At 37.9% G+C, this 18,437-nt stretch overlaps 4 protein-coding genes and 1 long non-coding RNA gene across 7 annotated transcripts in view; 4 read left to right on the top strand and 1 right to left on the bottom strand.

The window, feature by feature from the left end:
* Nucleotides 1-1,548: 1,548 nt before the first annotated feature.
* LOC105837266 (RAC-beta serine/threonine-protein kinase B) lies at nucleotides 1,549-5,914 on the top strand. The gene is made up of 7 exons (XM_012681881.3): nucleotides 1,549-2,289; nucleotides 2,922-3,195; nucleotides 3,287-3,521; nucleotides 3,708-3,905; nucleotides 4,004-4,274; nucleotides 4,381-4,617; nucleotides 4,690-5,914. The coding sequence occupies exons 1-7, from the start codon at nucleotides 2,073-2,075 to the stop codon at nucleotides 5,028-5,030; spliced, it is 1,773 nt and encodes a 590-aa protein (XP_012537335.3). The 5' UTR covers nucleotides 1,549-2,072; the 3' UTR covers nucleotides 5,031-5,914.
* A 1,138-nt stretch (nucleotides 5,915-7,052) lies between these two features.
* LOC105837268 (acid phosphatase type 7) lies at nucleotides 7,053-10,580 on the bottom strand. The gene is made up of 8 exons (XM_012681883.3): nucleotides 10,218-10,580; nucleotides 9,984-10,088; nucleotides 9,621-9,815; nucleotides 9,207-9,531; nucleotides 8,064-8,246; nucleotides 7,779-7,998; nucleotides 7,498-7,692; nucleotides 7,053-7,407 (listed from the first exon to the last, which is right to left on the bottom strand). Exons 2-8 carry the CDS (start codon nucleotides 10,081-10,083, stop codon nucleotides 7,312-7,314), a joined length of 1,314 nt encoding a protein of 437 aa, XP_012537337.1. The 5' UTR covers nucleotides 10,084-10,088; nucleotides 10,218-10,580; the 3' UTR covers nucleotides 7,053-7,311.
* On the top strand, nucleotides 10,087-16,279 carry LOC118644733. The gene is made up of 2 exons (XM_036284015.1): nucleotides 10,087-10,165; nucleotides 14,369-16,279. The coding sequence occupies exons 1-2, from the start codon at nucleotides 10,091-10,093 to the stop codon at nucleotides 14,903-14,905; spliced, it is 612 nt and encodes a 203-aa protein (XP_036139908.1). The 5' UTR covers nucleotides 10,087-10,090; the 3' UTR covers nucleotides 14,906-16,279.
* On the top strand, nucleotides 11,356-13,130 carry LOC118644734. The gene is made up of 2 exons (XR_004962490.1): nucleotides 11,356-11,805; nucleotides 11,908-13,130. It is a non-coding gene; the product is annotated as an uncharacterized LOC118644734 (long non-coding RNA).
* Nucleotides 16,280-16,883: 604 nt separating the features above from the next.
* Nucleotides 16,884-18,437, top strand: part of LOC105839139 (MAGUK p55 subfamily member 5-A) — a 68,424-nt gene continuing 66,870 nt past the window's right edge. For all 3 annotated transcript variants that reach the window (XM_012685222.3, XM_012685223.3, XM_036284013.1), the window contains exon 1: nucleotides 16,884-17,146. In XM_012685222.3, coding sequence (XP_012540676.1) covers nucleotides 17,083-17,146 — 64 coding nt within the window. In that variant the 5' untranslated portion in view covers nucleotides 16,884-17,082. The remainder of the gene's footprint in view (nucleotides 17,147-18,437) is intronic.

An 18,437-nucleotide genomic window follows, 5' to 3' on the forward strand; every position in this document is an offset into this window, starting at 1 on the left:
TATGTTAATATTGTAATTATTTATTAAATTGTACACTTCCAAAAATGCACGATTTAGTAAATAATAAACTTTAGCATACTAAAAAAATTTTTATTTAATTTTTAATATATTGTGTGCGAAATATTTTGTGAGAATATCTTTAAATATGATATATGTATATCTATAACTTAAATTAAGAAAATGTTACTTGTGTTTATTCATATCTATATTTTTGTAATTTGTATTTTCTTAGGAAAATATAAGTTTATTGTATTATGAGCTACTTTAAAGAAGTATTAACAGCACTAAGAAAAATTAATCTAAATATAATATAGAATATAGTAATGCGATTTAAGTTGCAATTTTTGTAAATTTTTTATTTTATGGTTTAAAATAGAATGGAAATTTTCTTTAAATCTGTAGTATGATTTTATAAAACGCGCATTTTCATAAATAACTTAAAACATGATATAGTTTATTATAGTTTATCAATATATATTAATAGCTTATGATGATAAAAATGATCAAAGATTTCAATATTCATTCAAAAATTAATCGTATTCCAATGTTTGTGAGTAACCTTTACATTAATTGCATACATATGATAGATACAATTCTGCCATATCACGTGTGAAGATCTTATTAATTAATAGTTAACGAACAAGAGACGTAATGAGATAGACATTAAATTATTGCTCTACTTTTATTTAAACTGCCTTACTAATAAAAACTTACTAAAAGATGACTTAAGGTGACTAATTTTAGACATCTTTCAGTTGTCTTAGCCCGGATCTACAATAGTGTAGTAAGCCTTATGCCATAAGAAATTAACCAATTATATTCGATTATTCTTCTTATATTCGATTATAATTGGTCAATTTCTTATGGCATAAGGCTTACTACACCTATTGTAGATCCGGCCTAAAAGATGTCTAAAATTAGTCACCTTAAAGTCATCTTTTGGACAAGGCTAAGGACCAGTTTTACAATCTTCGGTTACCTTAATCGACCGATTATTTTATTGAAATTGACTAAGGCCCGGTTCCACAACTCACGATTAAATTAACTGGCCGATTATTCCATTGGAATTGACCAATCGTATTTGTTAATTTTGCTTAACGACAAATACGATTGGTCAATTCCAATGGAATAATCGGCCTGTTAATTTAACCGTGAATTGTGGAACCGGGCCTAATCGTATTTATCATTAAGCGAAATTAACAAATGCGATTGGTCAATTCCATTTCCTTTATTTTTTTAAGTTATAAAATTACACAAAAAAAAATTTTTTAGACCTCTAAAATTTATATAAAATTCTGAAAAAAATTATATAAAATATACAAAGAAAAAATTTGCTAAGCTAAATGCACAAATATTCAGATACAATAGCCGCGTTCAGCAGACACAACTCTTGAGTGAGCGCTCAGTGATTTTTTAATATGATTTTTATCTTTAGATCTAATACCTTTAGATCTAACCAATCATATTAAAAAATCACTGAGCGCTCACTCAATAGTTGTGTCTGCTAAACGCGGCCAATAGTTCAGCAGAAAAAGCGTTGCAGCTGTGTAAAATTCTTTTATATGATTGGCTTATACATTTAGATCCAACAAGAACTAAGGATAAAAACCAATCGTATTGAAGAATTTTACACAATTGCTAAGCTACTTTTTCTGCTGAATGTCGCCAATGAACACGTTTCGAATTGATGTAATTTTACGCGTCGAGGCATTTAAGAGCAGAAGAGCCACGTATTCGTCCGTTCGGAGTAACTCCAGTCAAAGTAACGAATTCCTCCTTTTTCATCGCGTCTGATGGTTTGTGTCTCTTCCCATGAAAACGTGGCCGCAGTCCCGCGGACGTCGATCGTCGCGCCGCTTCTGACGTATCTCAGTTCAGCGTGATCACGTCGACGGTCAGTGTGTACATATGCATCACCTGCCACACGCGTATCTATGATTACTTAAGTTTACATACACGCACCACTCCCGACTCCCGCTATTGCGTGTTCGCAATTTCTGTGAGATTCCCGACGTAGGACGGAACCCGGAACGTCGCCGGAATATCGACAAGTGCGTGTCCACGGGTGAGCGATGGGGGACGCAGCGATGAACGTCGCAGCGTCCGGTGGCGGCGGCGGCGGCGGCGGTGGTGGTGGCGGCGGTGGCGGTGGCGGTGGCGGTGGCAGCGGCGGCGGCGGCGGCGGCAGCGGTGCTGGCAGCGGTAGCGGCATCGGCAGCGGCGTCAGCGGCAGCGGCAGCGGTAGCGGCGGTCAACGCATCGTCAAGGAAGGATGGCTTCAGAAACGCGGTAAACTGCCATAATATTTACGTTTTACGTAATGTTTACTGGAGCCCGACGTGGCTCTGCGACTTGCTTCGGCTTGTCTGCTATCGTCCGCTGTTCTTCCCGCGTGACTACACGCGGCCTAAATGTCACGGACGCGTGCAGCGCGGAAGGGAAGACGATACCGAGGGTTCTTATGAATCCACTGGACGTCTCCTTCCTCTGACACTTCTCCACGAAGTCGCATTTACGCGCGAATCGTTCGCTCCGACGAGAAACGTCGACGGAGATCTGCGCCTCAAAGTTCTTTCGTGGAGTCTAGTTTTTACGCTTGGTAGAAATTAGAGATTAGAGATTGCATTTAAAAGCGATCGCAATTCTTTGATGACACTTTAGTCAAAGAAATGTTGAAGTGCGTAGCATTTTGAAAGAACCAAGTTTCTTATATCAGTATTAGACCTTCCCATTAATCATATTTGTATTACAGTGTTTCTCCTTTTTGTTTGAATGTATTAATTGGAAATTCTATGATGTATTAATTGTAAGCAAGATTTGAGCAACAATTTAAAGAGAAAAGCTCAAGTGTTAAGAACTCATTTTTTAAATTTAAATTCTTTGTTTTTACAAAATTAAAATGCATGATAAATTCTTTATAGGAGAGCACATAAAAAATTGGCGGTCAAGGTATTTCGTCCTGAGAGACGATGGTACGCTGGTTGGGTTCAAGGCGAAGCCTGATCCACAGATGGCTACACAAACGTCTACCCAACCGTTAAATAACTTCACAGTGCGTGGGTGCCAAATAATGTCGGTGGACAGACCTAAACCCTTTACGTTTGTTATCAGAGGCCTCCAGTGGACAACCGTGATTGAAAGAACGTTTCACGTGGAAACGGAACAAGAAAGGGAAGATTGGGTAGCAGCAATCAGGTTTGACTTTAAGCAATCCTTTAGACTCTAAAATGTTGATTTTTTTTGTTGCTCCGTTGTATTTGTCTAATCTCTTTTTTTTTTCTCGTAGATATGTAGCGGATAGATTAGCAAATGAAGAAAATCAACAAGAGCAACCACAAATGCAACAATCTTCTTCATCAGAGGATGTTGATATGGAATCGTCAGTAGGTGCTAGGTCTGATTCCTGTAGTTCCTTAGGTGTTGTATCTACTGATATAGACGGTGGTAGTATCGATGAATTATCAGCAAAATTCAGTGTCCAAGGAACTTCGAGTAGTAAAAGTACTGGCAAAAAGAAAGTAGTAAGTTATTAAACTTTTTACCTGATTATTTGGCTAGATTATCTTATCTTTTCTGAAAACAAGAAGAACATTACTCAATTATGAGTCATGCCATTTGATGCATGCTGTGTGCGAACATATCACTTATTTCTTTGAGTTTCTATTCAAAGATTTTATTCACAATTTCTTTTCATGTGTTTGTTTCAGACTCTTGAAAATTTTGAATTTTTAAAAGTTCTGGGGAAAGGAACGTTTGGAAAGGTGATTCTTTGTAGAGAAAAAGCGACAGGACATTTATACGCTATCAAAATTTTAAGAAAAGAAGTTATTATCCGTAAAGATGAAGTGGCACATACACTTACTGAGAATAGAGTATTACGTACTACTAATCATCCTTTTTTAATCGTACGTAAAACACCATTTACTTTCATAATCTGTAGAATTAAAATTAACTATTTTTTATTGAATTGTGATGTAATAAATGTATATTCATAAATTTGCAGTCTTTGAAATACAGTTTTCAAACGGCGGATAGGCTGTGTTTTGTTATGGAATATGTAAATGGTGGCGAATTATTTTTTCATTTGAGTCGATCACGAGTATTTGGTGAGGATCGTACTCGATTTTATGGTGCAGAGATTATATCGGCCTTAGGTTACTTGCACTCGCAAGGGATTATATACCGTGATCTCAAATTGGAAAATCTCCTCTTAGATAAAGATGGGCATATAAAAATTGCTGACTTTGGTTTGTGCAAAGAAGACATTACCTATGGTTCGTATCATTCGTAAACTTTAAATTTCTAATTAATTCTTTAAATTAGATTAAAACCAAGATAAAAGTTAAATAAAAGTTCGATGAAATTAATTATATAATGTAGGGAGAACGACAAAAACATTTTGCGGAACGCCAGAGTATTTGGCACCAGAAGTACTTGAAGATAACGATTACGGACGAGCTGTGGATTGGTGGGGCGTGGGTGTAGTCATGTATGAAATGATGTGTGGTCGATTACCTTTTTATAACAAAGATCATGAAAAGCTATTTACGCTTATTTTATTGGAAGAAGTAAGATTTCCTAGGACGATTAGCAATGAAGCAAGAGATATGCTTGGTGGTAAGTACTACAAACATATGATCAAAAACATTCTTAAATGAGAAAATTTATATTTTTACGTTATTTTTATAGGCTTATTAATAAAGGATCCAAGCAGAAGATTAGGTGGTGGACCTAATGATGCGAAGGACATCATGAATCATGCATTTTTCTCATGTATCAACTGGACAGACCTTGTCCAGAAGAAAATTCCTCCACCCTTTAAGCCGCAAGTGACTTCAGATATTGACACTCGATATTTTGATAGTGAATTTACCGGCGAAAGTGTTGAACTTACACCCCCAGATCAGGGCTGTTTGGGTAGTGGAGGTGGTTTAAATTCTATAGCGGAAGAACAAGAACATTTTCCCCAATTTTCATACCAGGAAAGTCATTCAGCAGCAACTTCTTCCATTGTTTCTATTAATCACTGACAGTGTCAAGTGTCTTGCTTAATTAATGTAATGAGAGATGCGATTCAATGCATAAAAAATTTTGAGCAAAAAAATTTAATTACAATATGTATCTGTTGATCTGCAAAGCTTGAAATTCTCCCAATAGGCAGATCAATCAAATTATCTTTCTTTATGATGCTTTTTTTATGCATCTTAAGAGATTGTCACATATCTCCAATGGCAAAAGAATTAGATTTATGCGTATAAGTGTGCGCGCGCATATAACACCTATACACATAATTATTCATTATAAAATTGTATATGGCAAAATGTATACTATAAGAGTAGATCGAGATAGTACGATTAATATAGACTCGAAGGAATATGACAGGGATTAAATTACGTTCTTAATTGAATCAAGTTAACTAAAACTCCTTGAGACATGTATTGTGAATATTGAATAATTTTCTTGTCATCAAGGAATATGCGATATGATCATAAGTAATCTTTCGTTCAACAAAAGCTGCACTTGACACTTTCCAACTTCATTGTCATTGTTTATTATCTTATTTATGTAAAGGGCAGTGTTCCTGATCGTTTTTTAATTCAATAGATGACTGTTACGGCAGATGCCAAAATAGAAAATTTGCAATTGGCAAAGAACTAACGAAAAAGAAAATGGTTTTTGTCCATTGTGGAAGTAGAATGTGTAGAAAAATATCAGCTTTAATTGAATTATTGTATAAATTGGAAATCACTTTTTTAGCGTTATGAGAGAGAAAATTGTCATTATTATGATTAATAATAATTGGAGATGTGCGAGTATTCGAAAATTCTTGGCTGTATAAAATTCGAGCACGTGTTCGAAACAAATGTTTGACTATTTTTGGAGTTTCTTGGAAAAGGAAATGGTTTGAAAGAAACTTGTGGCTTAAATATTTTCTACCTACGTTACTTCCTAACTATTAAAATATATAACTTACTATATACAGATGCAGTATTAGGCGTATAGGAAATAATCCGAAACTCTGCGTTGTTGCAATTGGATTTTATTTTTGACTCATATGCTTAAACCTTAAGCAACAGACATTTGAGTCGATAATTATCCAATACAGCGAGTCTAAAAGATAGAAACTTTATGTAAGATTGTACTATATCACAGCTTGTTTATTTCCACTGCATAAGACATTTGGAAAAATTTTTTAATTATAAAATTAATTGACATTTTAAATACCATATATTTGGAAGTGGTTTATGTATGCAATGCCTACAAATCTTTGAACTAATCCCGAAAGATTGTTCTTAATACAATTATTAATTATTTAAATATAAACAATCAATCCTAAAAATAATTCTTTAGGAGCTAACGAAATATATATTGTTTATTTTTGTCATAATAGTGAAATCATTATCAGACTTCTATGGTATTGGCATAAAAAAAGTGTGTGCACAATTGTGATCAAAGTGCCTAGTAAACGATTACTCCCTAATGCAAATAATACAGTTTACATTCGAATGCAAATATGAAATAACCAATCATCAATTATTATCCTATTTTTATTTATCAGAACTAAAATACTTAATCTGTATCATTTAGATAAACGCGTATTCTAAGAGCTTTAAAGCTTCAGGAAACGCAAATGTTTACAGATAATTTATTATAGGTTTGAAAAATATGTTAGCCACAATTAGAGTGATTGAACAGTTTGAGTGAGTTTTATCCGAAATGTAGTCGTAAAATACGTGATATGTGAAACTTCGAAACACTCACACGTGTCTAATTATAATGAATTTTAAATCGGGAAAAAATGTTTTTCTATTAAAAAAACAGTCAAGGCTATTCGTTATATATCTTTATGTATCATTAAATAGTAATTAATTATGAGAATTAGATGGAAATATGAAATCTTATACAACTAATACTATATACGTATATATACATATATATGTATATATTTATATGTATATATGTATATATATTATAAAACTATTATATATACTTATAATAATTATATATATGCATATATTTATATTTTAACAATTAAAGGATTATATTATACGTTTTTTGCATTTACTAATTTTTTACTCGCTCATACGCGAATATCACGCATTTTATTGTTCATGTATACATTTCGACCGTAGTTATGTTCAGCTACGTAAAATGTGTACCAAACCCGACTTATAATTACATAATTATACGTATAATACACAGCCAAAGTAAAAAAATTCCTTATTTACTATGTGATTCGATAATCTGTATATTTTACTATATTATTATCTTGATTTGCAGTAGGGCGTTAACTTTCAATTGTTTATTACATTAATTTGTAGGGAAAACTTCTACATACTGTGGCAAAGGATTCTCTTTTACGAGCCAAACTCTGTCTAAGACAGCACCATCTTTGTCATCGGATACCTATTATTAAACAGAAATAGTTATTTTATGACTTGATTATAAAGAAGTCATATTTCCAGAGTTTATATTTTTATCACATTTATTTCATACCTGTTCTAGATACAAATGAGTTTTGTTGAACACTTTCATTCTAGTGTATCCGTAATCTGAACTACGAAATGCGGACCATGACGGTGGATTCGAGATAAATTGCTCTCGACCTTCTTTGCAACCAGCTGATCCAGTAACTATATGTACTGGTGCTTTATAATTTCTATATGGTTCTTCGTAACTACCGTTGTATATCTGCAAGGATAATTTTTATTATTTAGCAAGTTAAATATTTTCTTTCAAAATAAACTTTATAGAGACAACTTTATAAAGACATTTACTTGAAAGTTATACATAGGCCACATCCTTTCGTAACTGTGTTCGTGCGCCCAAATTTCTAAGTCTACTTTATGTTTGAAAAATAGATCTTCCAATCCAAACCAATTTAAAAATGGCAATCCAACTCTAACTAGACTCTCGTGGTTAGTACAATCGTCTGCATTTTTGTTGCTGCAGTACATTGGCCTATGTCCAAATGTTACTATCCACGGACGTTGAGCTCTGTAATCGTAAATACTCTATCAGTTATCATTATGTTACATATTATGGTTTAATTAACAGCGTACCTCGTTTCAGGTTTATTAGCTTCTCGTAAATCTTTATCCAGCCATTCATACTGTTTAACTAGTTGTTTTAAACCATAATTCATAAAATAATAAGCTTCAGTTTCTAGAGCTACAAAATGTACAGGACCTATATTAAAACTATACCATAAGCCTTCTGAATCACCAGGCATAGTAAATCGAGCCCTGGAAGATGGGATTAAATCATTATTTAAATTATGAAGACTAGAACCAGAGGAGACCGATCTCTGTGGCTTTGAGTGAGGCGAAAATCTGTTAGGCCGGTATTCATAGTCGAATCTTATTCAAGACCCTTCTTAAGCACGAGCTTGAGATGTCAATGCTGTTATTTCATTGGTTAAGGAAGTCTCAAGGTCTCAAGTCGGCTCGAAGCTAGACTTAAGACAATTCTTGAACTTAAGATCGGTCTATGAATTTCGTCCCCTAGAAATGTAGTACCAAATGGTGGCGCTGACGATGCTGATACACCGGAATATATTCCAACTCTAGATACAATCGTCTAGTCTAAGTTTATCGTAGTCAACCGTGGTGCTAGGCTGTACGCAATTGTTGTATTGGTATGAGAAAAACTAAGTAAGTACTCTAAATGTAAAATTGCTAAGATTTTTATTATAAATTTGCATTTATTGTCAAATGCTTGTCGTTATACTCCATATTGTTTCCGGTAAATTATTGTCGCTAGCGCCACCATTTGGTACTACATTTCTAACGGATTTTCGCCTCACTTTTGGAGGCGAAATCAGGCTTAGTTCGGTCTCCTAATTCTAGTATTCATAATTTAAATATAGAAGAAACGAGGAACAAACATAATAGATGCGAAAATACACATAAAATATATCCTGAGATAATCAATTGTCTTTATTCTTGTTACGATGTGTCTCTATTTTAATAATGACTTAATTAAATTGTGAAACTGAGCCTTAGGGTGCATTTCATTTGGCGATCGCAACATTTGCAAATTCATTTGCTTTTGTTTAATATTTAATAAACAAACAGCGAAATGATTCCAAGAACATTGCGATTGTTAAATAAAACGTATCTTTAATAATGTCTCAGTAAACGGCGATACGGTAGTTATCTGTTACGTTTGTTCCATGTTATTTTTGTTTCTTATTTCTCCTTTACCTGTAATTGCTAAAATTATATTTCTCTTCATGATTGCCAGGTACAGTCATGTACGGTATGTAAGCGGCAACGGATTCAATTTGTCGCATGAACTCGTCTCCTACACGGGCATCATTTGTGTTCATGTCATAGGCAAAATCACCAACATGAATGGCAGTGTCGTATAAACCACGCTCTGTCTCTTCTTGCAGCCGTGATAAACTCTGTGCATTCTCATTACCCATATCACCAAAGATAACTATTTGTGGTGACCAATCCGTAGAGTCAGGTACGGTTCTCATATAAAATACATTTGACCATCCATAATGGCTACCACAATGATATACTGATGACAAAAAACAAAACGTTCATTATTAGTGAGATAATTCAAAAACAGTTAGTAGCAAATGGTAAAATGCACAAGAAATATCTTACTGTATTTGCTGTTAGGCGTTAAATTCCTTAGCCATACTCTGTGTATGTACTGCCTCTGTTTCTCTTTTCCACCATCAACAAAAAGAGTAGAATTTCCCTCAGCTCGCAGAATAAATCCACCTATACCGTACTCTACTATTGATTCTTTTGTATCATTTCTCGTGCTCCAAGTGACAACAATGTCATGAACAGTGTCTAACAATCATATTCAGAACATGTACCGTATTAGTTATCTCTTTTAACTCTAAGCAAGTATAGTTATCCATAAACATTCATTAGAATATAATTTCAGTTTATGTTAAAACGTGTGTAATTTATATATAAAATATTATATTTTATTTATATATTAATATCATAACTCACCACCATAGGAAAGATGTACAGCTTCCGGCTGATAATGTACCACAGCAGCAAATGCAGTACAGAAGACAGATAAGATCACGAACGTGACGTGCAGGAGCATCTTGCCTATGCAGATCGAAAACAACGTGATATGCATTAATCAATCTGATATGACGGTGCAGAAACGGAACAAAGGAATTAATGTGCGTATGAAAACCAAACAATTATATCTGTTATACTGTGTATGTACCATACCTGATTCGACGCGTCGCGTCTCGTTTGTCACACAAAGGACCGACAACTGTGAGAAAACAACCGAGGCTTATATATCAAAACAACGCATGAACGTGCGTTATCATTACGGATGCATGACATCGCCGACAATCGAGCGTATTATCGCTTCGATGCAATGACGTTCGTGATAAATTGATTCCCACCAATTCCCACCACTCCCACTACTTTCCTTTGCTCGCTTGCTTCGTCAGTGGCCGATCTGTCATTCTTGTAGAGCGAGCGAGATTAGCCAATCACAAACGCCACGTCAAACACGAGCAACGATTGGCCGTAAGTAATGCTGGCGCGAGACGCTCCTGGATTTAATTTCATCCCATTAACTGTTCATTGTAATTAAACTACATATATTAAATTTTTTAAATATATACTTATATTGATTTATAATAAATATAAGTATATAATTAAATATTGGATAAAAAAGGAGGAAAACGAAACAAAAGGTTTAATTATAAAGAACACACTTTTACTTTTAAAATAATTCTTCTCGTTAGCATACCGAATAAACGTGTACAATCATAGTTACAAAAAATTTGTATATAAATTTTGCATTTCTTTTATATATATTGTATTGTCGCATTTAGTTTAGTTAACAAACTCGATCTGCATCGTATTAACTTTGGGGACCTCTTGTTAAGACTATCGATACCTAACTCACATCTGTCGGTAACGCAAGTTGTAATTTTGATTAGGACTGTGATATTATGTGAAATTAAATTAATATTATAGATTCACTTATCAAACAAATCAATCTTTACAAGCCTTGAAAAATATAAACTTATTTTTAACATTTTTTTAATGCGAGGTGTATATTTTACATAACTCCATTTTATTATTCTTCACATCCCTAAATTTCAGAGATGCCTGGGCAAAGATGCACAGATTATTTATATATTATTTATATATTATTTACACGAATGTTTTTCATATACACAATTATACAAGCAATACAAATTTATTGTAAATTAGACGGAACACAATAAAAAAAAATTAAGTTATTAATATATCTGACTTTAATATTGATAAAATAAAAATATATAATATTAAAAATAAAAAAAAATAGAATATAATTTTTATTATTTCTAATAAAATCTTAGTTTTTTATAATTTATGTATTTATGAATTTTGCATATTAATTTATACACGTAAAACACAGTAGTTTACATTGTTTTCAAATTAAATCGCGTAAATAATTTTTATTTAAGAGTAAACGTTTAAAACCCTGATTCTAATTACAAAAACTAAATGATTTTTAATGTATGCATATAATAAAATTTTTATCTAATAGAAAGATTATAATAAAAAAATATATCTAATTTGATTTGATTCAACTCTTAATAAACCATGCGTTTATCATAGAAGTACATGTAAGAAAACATCGTGTTTTATTAAAAAAAAACATGTCATATATTGTATATCGGATTTACAGTTATGAATTCCAAGAATTTAACCGCAAGTGCACAACGGGAGGGAGTCATCATCTAATTGGTAATTAAATCAGAGCTGGGAGCGAGTGATTCGTTCAATTTCCAAAATAGTTCTCACCACAGCGGTAAGATTTGTTTAACTAGAACGCGGGCTTGAGCTTGCCTCGTGATTGCCTGCGGGTTACTATTAATCCGTACTTCAAGTTAAACGTTACTCTCGATCGCAGACAATAGGGCGACGTTGATTCCGTGCGGCGATACCGCGATAATGCAATTACATAAGGCGGAAGCTGGAGAAAGTCAGAAAGAGAAAGATGGAAACGGAGAGGGAGAAGAAGAGAGAGAAACCAGAAAGGCAGTTACCGAACTAACATCCCCTATATTGATCTTACGGTCTTGCAGTTCTCTCCTTCTCGTCTTTGGTTTGCACGCATCTTCCGTGCACGTGCAAACCAGCAGGAATGTAAGAAAATTTCACAGTTCCCTGAGAATAAGCAATTTTTAGTTGGTAAAATTAACACGATTTTCTTTTAAATTCCTAAATATATTTATATAGCGGTAAGTAAATTTGTGCAATACAATTTTAACCTTTGTCTTTAATAAATAGAAATTTGAGTTTTCCGAATTAAAACGAGGATTAGCTCCGGAAAGCACTCGAATTATTAAAGTACTCTAAGTATAAAATAGCTTCAAGAAATTATTTACCATAAAATGTATATAGAAGGCACTTTATTGTGCGTTAAAATCTGATAAAGTCGCGTGATTTCGCGGTTATCTCTGAAAATGCACGCGTTTCTCTGACTGCGACATACTCTTAATGCATATGTATGGACTTAGAAGACAGTTCGGGTTACCTAGACATCGGATTATCGCGTAAAGTTCTCACTGCCATAAAGACCATTTCGCAACTCTGCAAATGCCGATACCAGTTTACAGAAAGGTACCACGAACATTTAAAAAACTTACCATGAGAATTACCTGCGTTAATCTTTTCGCGATAAAAATAAACTTATTTATTGCCTGTGACGTAAAGTATATAAAATGGAGTTACATAAAATATAACATTAAAAAATTGTTAAAGGTAAAGTTCATATTTTTTTTTAAGATCTGTAAAAATTTGATTTGTTTGCTAACTAAATGTATATAATATTAATTCAATCTAACATAACGCCATGAATCTGTAAAATAATACTGAAATGAAAGCTTCTAGAAAAATATAATTTTCTTGTCGGTTTCTCACGGTCAGAGTTAGAGAAGCGCAAACGTAATATAAGTTTTCTATTCTACTTTCGCGACGTAGCGAAGCGGTCCTCTGAGCATAGAACCCCCTTGTGTAAATATCTCAGAGATCCAATATTGTATTCGGAGAAGATGATCTTATATTCGTGAATTTAATATAAGATATTTGAAATTCTAGTTATATATGTCGTCATAAAGACCCAGTTAGAATTCTGCGCTTGTCTCGCATCAGTTCCTTATTGCATGATATAATAAAAAAAAACATCACGTTTATAAAAGAAATGCAGCTAGGAGTATATAACTGAAATTTAATATCTCGACTTTGAAAACTCAATAACGTGGGGTAAGGGGAACTACTGTAAGTATCACACATCTCACATCATTGTTAGCAGTACATGATTTTCAGATTTCTGACAAAACTAGAGATATATCGAGAGCTCTGAAATAATGAAACCTCAAGTTAATTTAATTTTTACATTTTGGATTATGTTGCATATTTATTGAGCTATAACTAATGCAATGTTTTAATATTCATTAAGAGTAATCGGATTTGTAAGTTTTAATATATTTTATGTTTCGTAAACATCTTGACGGATGATGTAACAACGAGTCGTAGAATGGAAAATAGATTTCTTCTTATTTGAAATTTAAGATCCGGCATGGCGTAATAACTTTCCGCCTAATTTCCGTTTAAAACAATTTTTTTTTCAACAACAAAAAATTATCAAGGAATCTGTAGTGAAGAACAGTCGATAAAGTGCGCTCAGTTCTCTCGTAATTTTCGACGCACGACAGATATCGCCAGCGGCGGCTTTAGATGTAATAACATCCTAGGTGCACTATCGCTCGCGAGATGCACCCTCCGCCCTCAAGGTCCGAGAAAATCTTACTAATAATTGCGAGAGAGAAATAGGGCGCATGAATCGCGCTAGCTGAGAGTTGCGAAATACCGAGAAAGCGATTCCGAAAGCTAATTTGCTGAGTTGATTGTTGCTGAGAGAAGCACAGTTTTCTTGCTATATAACAAATTTTAATTTAATTCAAATTTTATCTAATTTTATGTTATAACAAAGTTGTAATTAGACTCACATTGAAACTATTGCAAAACAGTTACCTACTTTCATTTCTTAATAGTATTTTTTACTTAATTAATTATTAACGTATTGTATATGTTTTTCTATAATTTATTAAATTATCTAATTTAATCTGAAAATTATATAATTTGCTTTATATATATAAAGTATAAAATATTACATAATACGTAAACTAAAAACATATATATAATAAATATCAATTTCAACAAAATATCAGATAGACATTGACAAGATGGTTAAATTATATGCTAAATGCGATGAAAAGGATAAAATTCTGAAATTTCTGAAGCACAATCACGATAGAATTATAAATGTAGAAATTTTTTTACCCACATCTATCGAATTTTTGAAGCAGGGCCGCAACCTTCCCGGCGCGCCCCCCGATCATCCCCTACAGTCGGCAGCGCAGATACGGCGTGAAGATTGCGGCGTATATGAGACGAGGGCTCGAAAGTCGAAGACCGGGGATTGCCGCCAACGGGACGACGCCGGCGCGGATGCGGCCGCCGCTGACGCCGCTCCGTGGCGAGGGTCGGAGGCGGCTCCGTGGAGGGTTGGAGGGTTGCTCCAGCGGCGAGAGAGAGCGGTGTCGGCAGGGCTGCCGCCGCCGTCGGTCAACGCGCACGTATCACGGGGTTCACACCCATCTCTCGCGCTGCGGGCATCTCGCGCTTGTCCCCCAGGGTCGGCCTCGACGTCGTCCGCGAGGCGGATCGCCACCACCCACCCGACCGCCCGCCCGTCACCCTTTCTCCGCTCGTTCTCTCAAGTTAGTCGGACTCGCGATTCGGCCGGGGGTTCGAGACGTTATGCCGCTCCCGAGGTGCACACACACACCGCGCGGCACCGATTAGGGTGGTGGTTTGCGCGCCGTCGTGATGGAGGAGGGTGAGAAATAGAGCACGGCACAGTTGCGTGTCTTAACCCGGGGACCTGTGACAGAGAGAGAGAGGAAGGAGAGAGAGAGAGAGAAAGAGAGTGAGAGAGAGAGGAGGGGAGAGAGGAAGAGAGTGCGTAAGTGCGTAAGTGCAGCGTTTCGTGCGTGGAAATTATCCCAAGAGGGGTAGACTCCGTAAGACTCCGAGACGGAGGCTTTCTGATCGCGCGGAGGACCCGGGATTTCTCTCGACTCGGGAGATCTCGGCTGGGCTGATCGTCAGCGGGAAGGGACGGGACTCGCGAGAGTGTCCCTCGGAGACAGCTGAGAGAAGAAGACTCGGAGGGGAAGGATATCGGACCTCGAGAAGCAGCAGCGTCTGCCTCGAAAGTCGCGGGCGACACACACACACGCGCACACACACATACACACGTCGGTGGCGCGTCGGTGATGTCGATCGCGGGATCCTCGCGGGAGCCCATCGGTGCACCGTCAGGTCCGATCCTCGCCTTCGTGCGTCCTCGCGCTACGTGAAGCGACACGAGGGACGTGCTGTCGCTCCCGCGAGCGTGATTTAACATCCCATCGGGGGAATTATATACGCGCCGGGAGGGCTGTATCGGGGCAGGCCAATCCAGGAGATCTAACGATCGTGGATCGATCCGATTCGTCGAGCGAGGACGCGTGTACAGGCGGGCGTGTAAACATCGATGTACCATGAGAGAAAGATAGAGAAGATAAAGAGAGATAGAGGAAAACGATAATTAAGCGTAAGGAAGTGAGAATCGCGATGATGATCTCCACCGTCTCTGGGAATTCCCGTGGCAAGTCCAGGACTTCGTGCACGACCCCCGCGCACCTACGGGACAGATGCCCCGTAACGATCGTCGTCGACGTGCGACCGCACGAGGGGTGGTAGCGCGCACCGCAGGATCGGAGGAGCAGCAGCAGCAACAGCAGCAGCAGCAGCAGCAGCAGCAACGGCGCCAGCAGCAGCGGCGACAGCAATAGCAGCTGGTCGAAGCTAATACGCGCTTCCGGCACCGTGCACCGCGCGCGCGGGGCGGATGCGGAACGACGACGACGACGACGGGACGCGATGGCCGGTGGTGCGTGCACGGAAGCGGCATTACGCGAAACGCTAGTCGAAGCGGTGATCAATAATAAGAAGACGCCCCGGCTCGCCGAGGGTTTGTAGAACCGGCGATCGCTGTCTCTCACGCCGTGGCTTGCGAGGCAACGTCGCCGTGAGGATGTAGGGGGGCCCGCGCTAACGGGCCCCGTGGAGGCGCCGCTTAGCTTTCCTCTCCCGCTTCCCCCCTCGACCGCGCGATACCCGGCCGCGAGAACGATCTGACGACGGGGAAGCCAGAGGCGCGCGATTTCGAAGAAAAAAAAAAGAAAGAAAAGGAGAAAAGGAAAAGGCGAAAGGGAGGAGGGACGAACGAAAGGAGTATTAAGACGTAATAATAAAATCGCGACAACGGAATTTTCGAATGTAACATTAATTATGTGTTCCTTAGTCCATCTCTTAGGTGGCTCCGAGTTATCGAGCGTGTATCGTAATAGTTCTCGTCGTAGTAGCAATTTTCTTATAGCACCACCCTCGTGTGGAGCATAGATGCCTTAGTGTCCGTTTAGCGGGGGAGAGAACAAAGAGGAAAAGACGAGAGGGTGAAAGAGAGAAAGAGTCTTGGGCTCCTGATAAACGGCCGATCAACGATCTCGTGGCAAAAATCGTAAATGCGGCGAGCACGTCGGAAGGCGCGGCTGCACGCACGTCGCGGTATACGATAGAAAGAAAAGCCAGAAATGGAAAAACAGAAGAAATAACTAAAGAGATAGAGAGAGAGAGAGAGAGAGAGAGAGAGAGAGAAAAATAAGGAAGTGCGTACTGTGTCGTGCGAAAAATATAATCGTTGTGTTAGCCGGTCGCTAAGTAGGTCACGAGGTCGATACTAAAATGAAGTGAAGATGCAGGAGGAAACCGGGGAAAATGGCATGTGCTAACAACGTTAATAACGACGGCGGACCGATTTTTCGGGGCGGACCCTGGGCGTAGTGGTGCGAAGTAATTAGTGATCTGCTAACGTGTGCACGTTGCGCTCGCGAGCGCGCGCGGGCGCGCGCGCGAGGTAATCTAATAGCGGACTACCCATACCTACGTGCGCGGCGGATAATTACCAGCGAAAATGGTCGATCTAGGAGGATACATTATTATACTGACGAACGACGACGGGAAGATCAAGCTTTACGGTACGTAGCGACGTTTACCTAAGCAACGACGTAACGCGACCCGATCGTACGTAGGCATTTATACGCATTTGTTCGACGACACATATTATTCGACGAGGCAGATATTCCGCGAAACGTGTACGCTCGCGCGATTGGGGATGTAAAACATCCCCCGCTAGAATAGAATGTATTTTGCGAATTGAATCCTCGGGCTCCCAAAGCACTCACGTGCTCTCCGTGTTTTGCAAGCCACGCGCGCTTGACGTTATCTTTATATTTTCACAGAATCTCTCCGCGGTACTCTCAGGCACCATATCGATAGATCGCCCCGATGTGTATTACGTGTGTGCGCGTGACGTTCATACCGAGCCGTCGAATATTTGTCGAACGGGTCGCCCCCCGTCGGTCGAACGATCGCTCTCCCTATCTCTCTCTCCCTCTCCAGATGTATGCGCGCGATTATTCCCGATCGCTCTTCGGGAGATGTGCGACAGCGCGTAGGAATCTAAATGAGGAGCGATAATTTTCTCGTTAGCGATCATCACGTGCGCGTAGCTTACACGTCATGCACACGTCGCGCGCTTTCGGAAGCGGGAAATGTACGACGGACGGATTTCCGATTTGCGCGACGCGTTACAGTTAATGCGCGACGATTTACATAGAGGACGTGTTTCGCGACGTGTTTATTTATAGGCTGACCTTTATGTTTACTTATCGTAACACGCGCTTTATCGCCCCGAAGGAGGCACTCGCTTCATTTTACGTTTCTCCTCTTCCTCCCTTGATTTCTGTCGGATACTTATATTTTTCACGAGTTTAAATCTCTATTGTTATCCAGGGGAATAATTCATTTTGCGCGGGAGAGATGTGTGTAACATCGGCGATACTTTGAATAACTTGCGCGGAGCGTTTTATTAATTTTTGTACATTTTACGGATTAAAATCGGTCATTAATCGGTACTTTAATACTTTCGCTGTCGACGTTCGAATTATAAAAGCGTTGATAAATTGATTTTACATGTAATATACCTATATATATGTGTGTTGTCTGGGTTTTTTTTTTTTTAGTTTATTAAGAGAGCAAGGGTTTTTCACACTATTTTACGCCCGATTTTTTGCAGAAAGAATGCACCACTCGGTTGCTTTTACAATTCGTTTGCGCGCAACGCCCTTTAAATGGCCGTGCTCATTAGCAGATACGTTCCCGTTTACGAAGCAGATTATGTGTTACATCCACGGGCGTTTGAACAGGGATTTTTGCAAGCTTCGATGTCTCGTTTCAATACGGATTATTGAGTGCGATGTCGCGCTC

Source organism: Monomorium pharaonis, chromosome 3 (genome assembly GCF_013373865.1).
Source record: "Monomorium pharaonis isolate MP-MQ-018 chromosome 3, ASM1337386v2, whole genome shotgun sequence".
Classification (NCBI taxonomy): domain Eukaryota; kingdom Metazoa; phylum Arthropoda; class Insecta; order Hymenoptera; family Formicidae; genus Monomorium; species Monomorium pharaonis.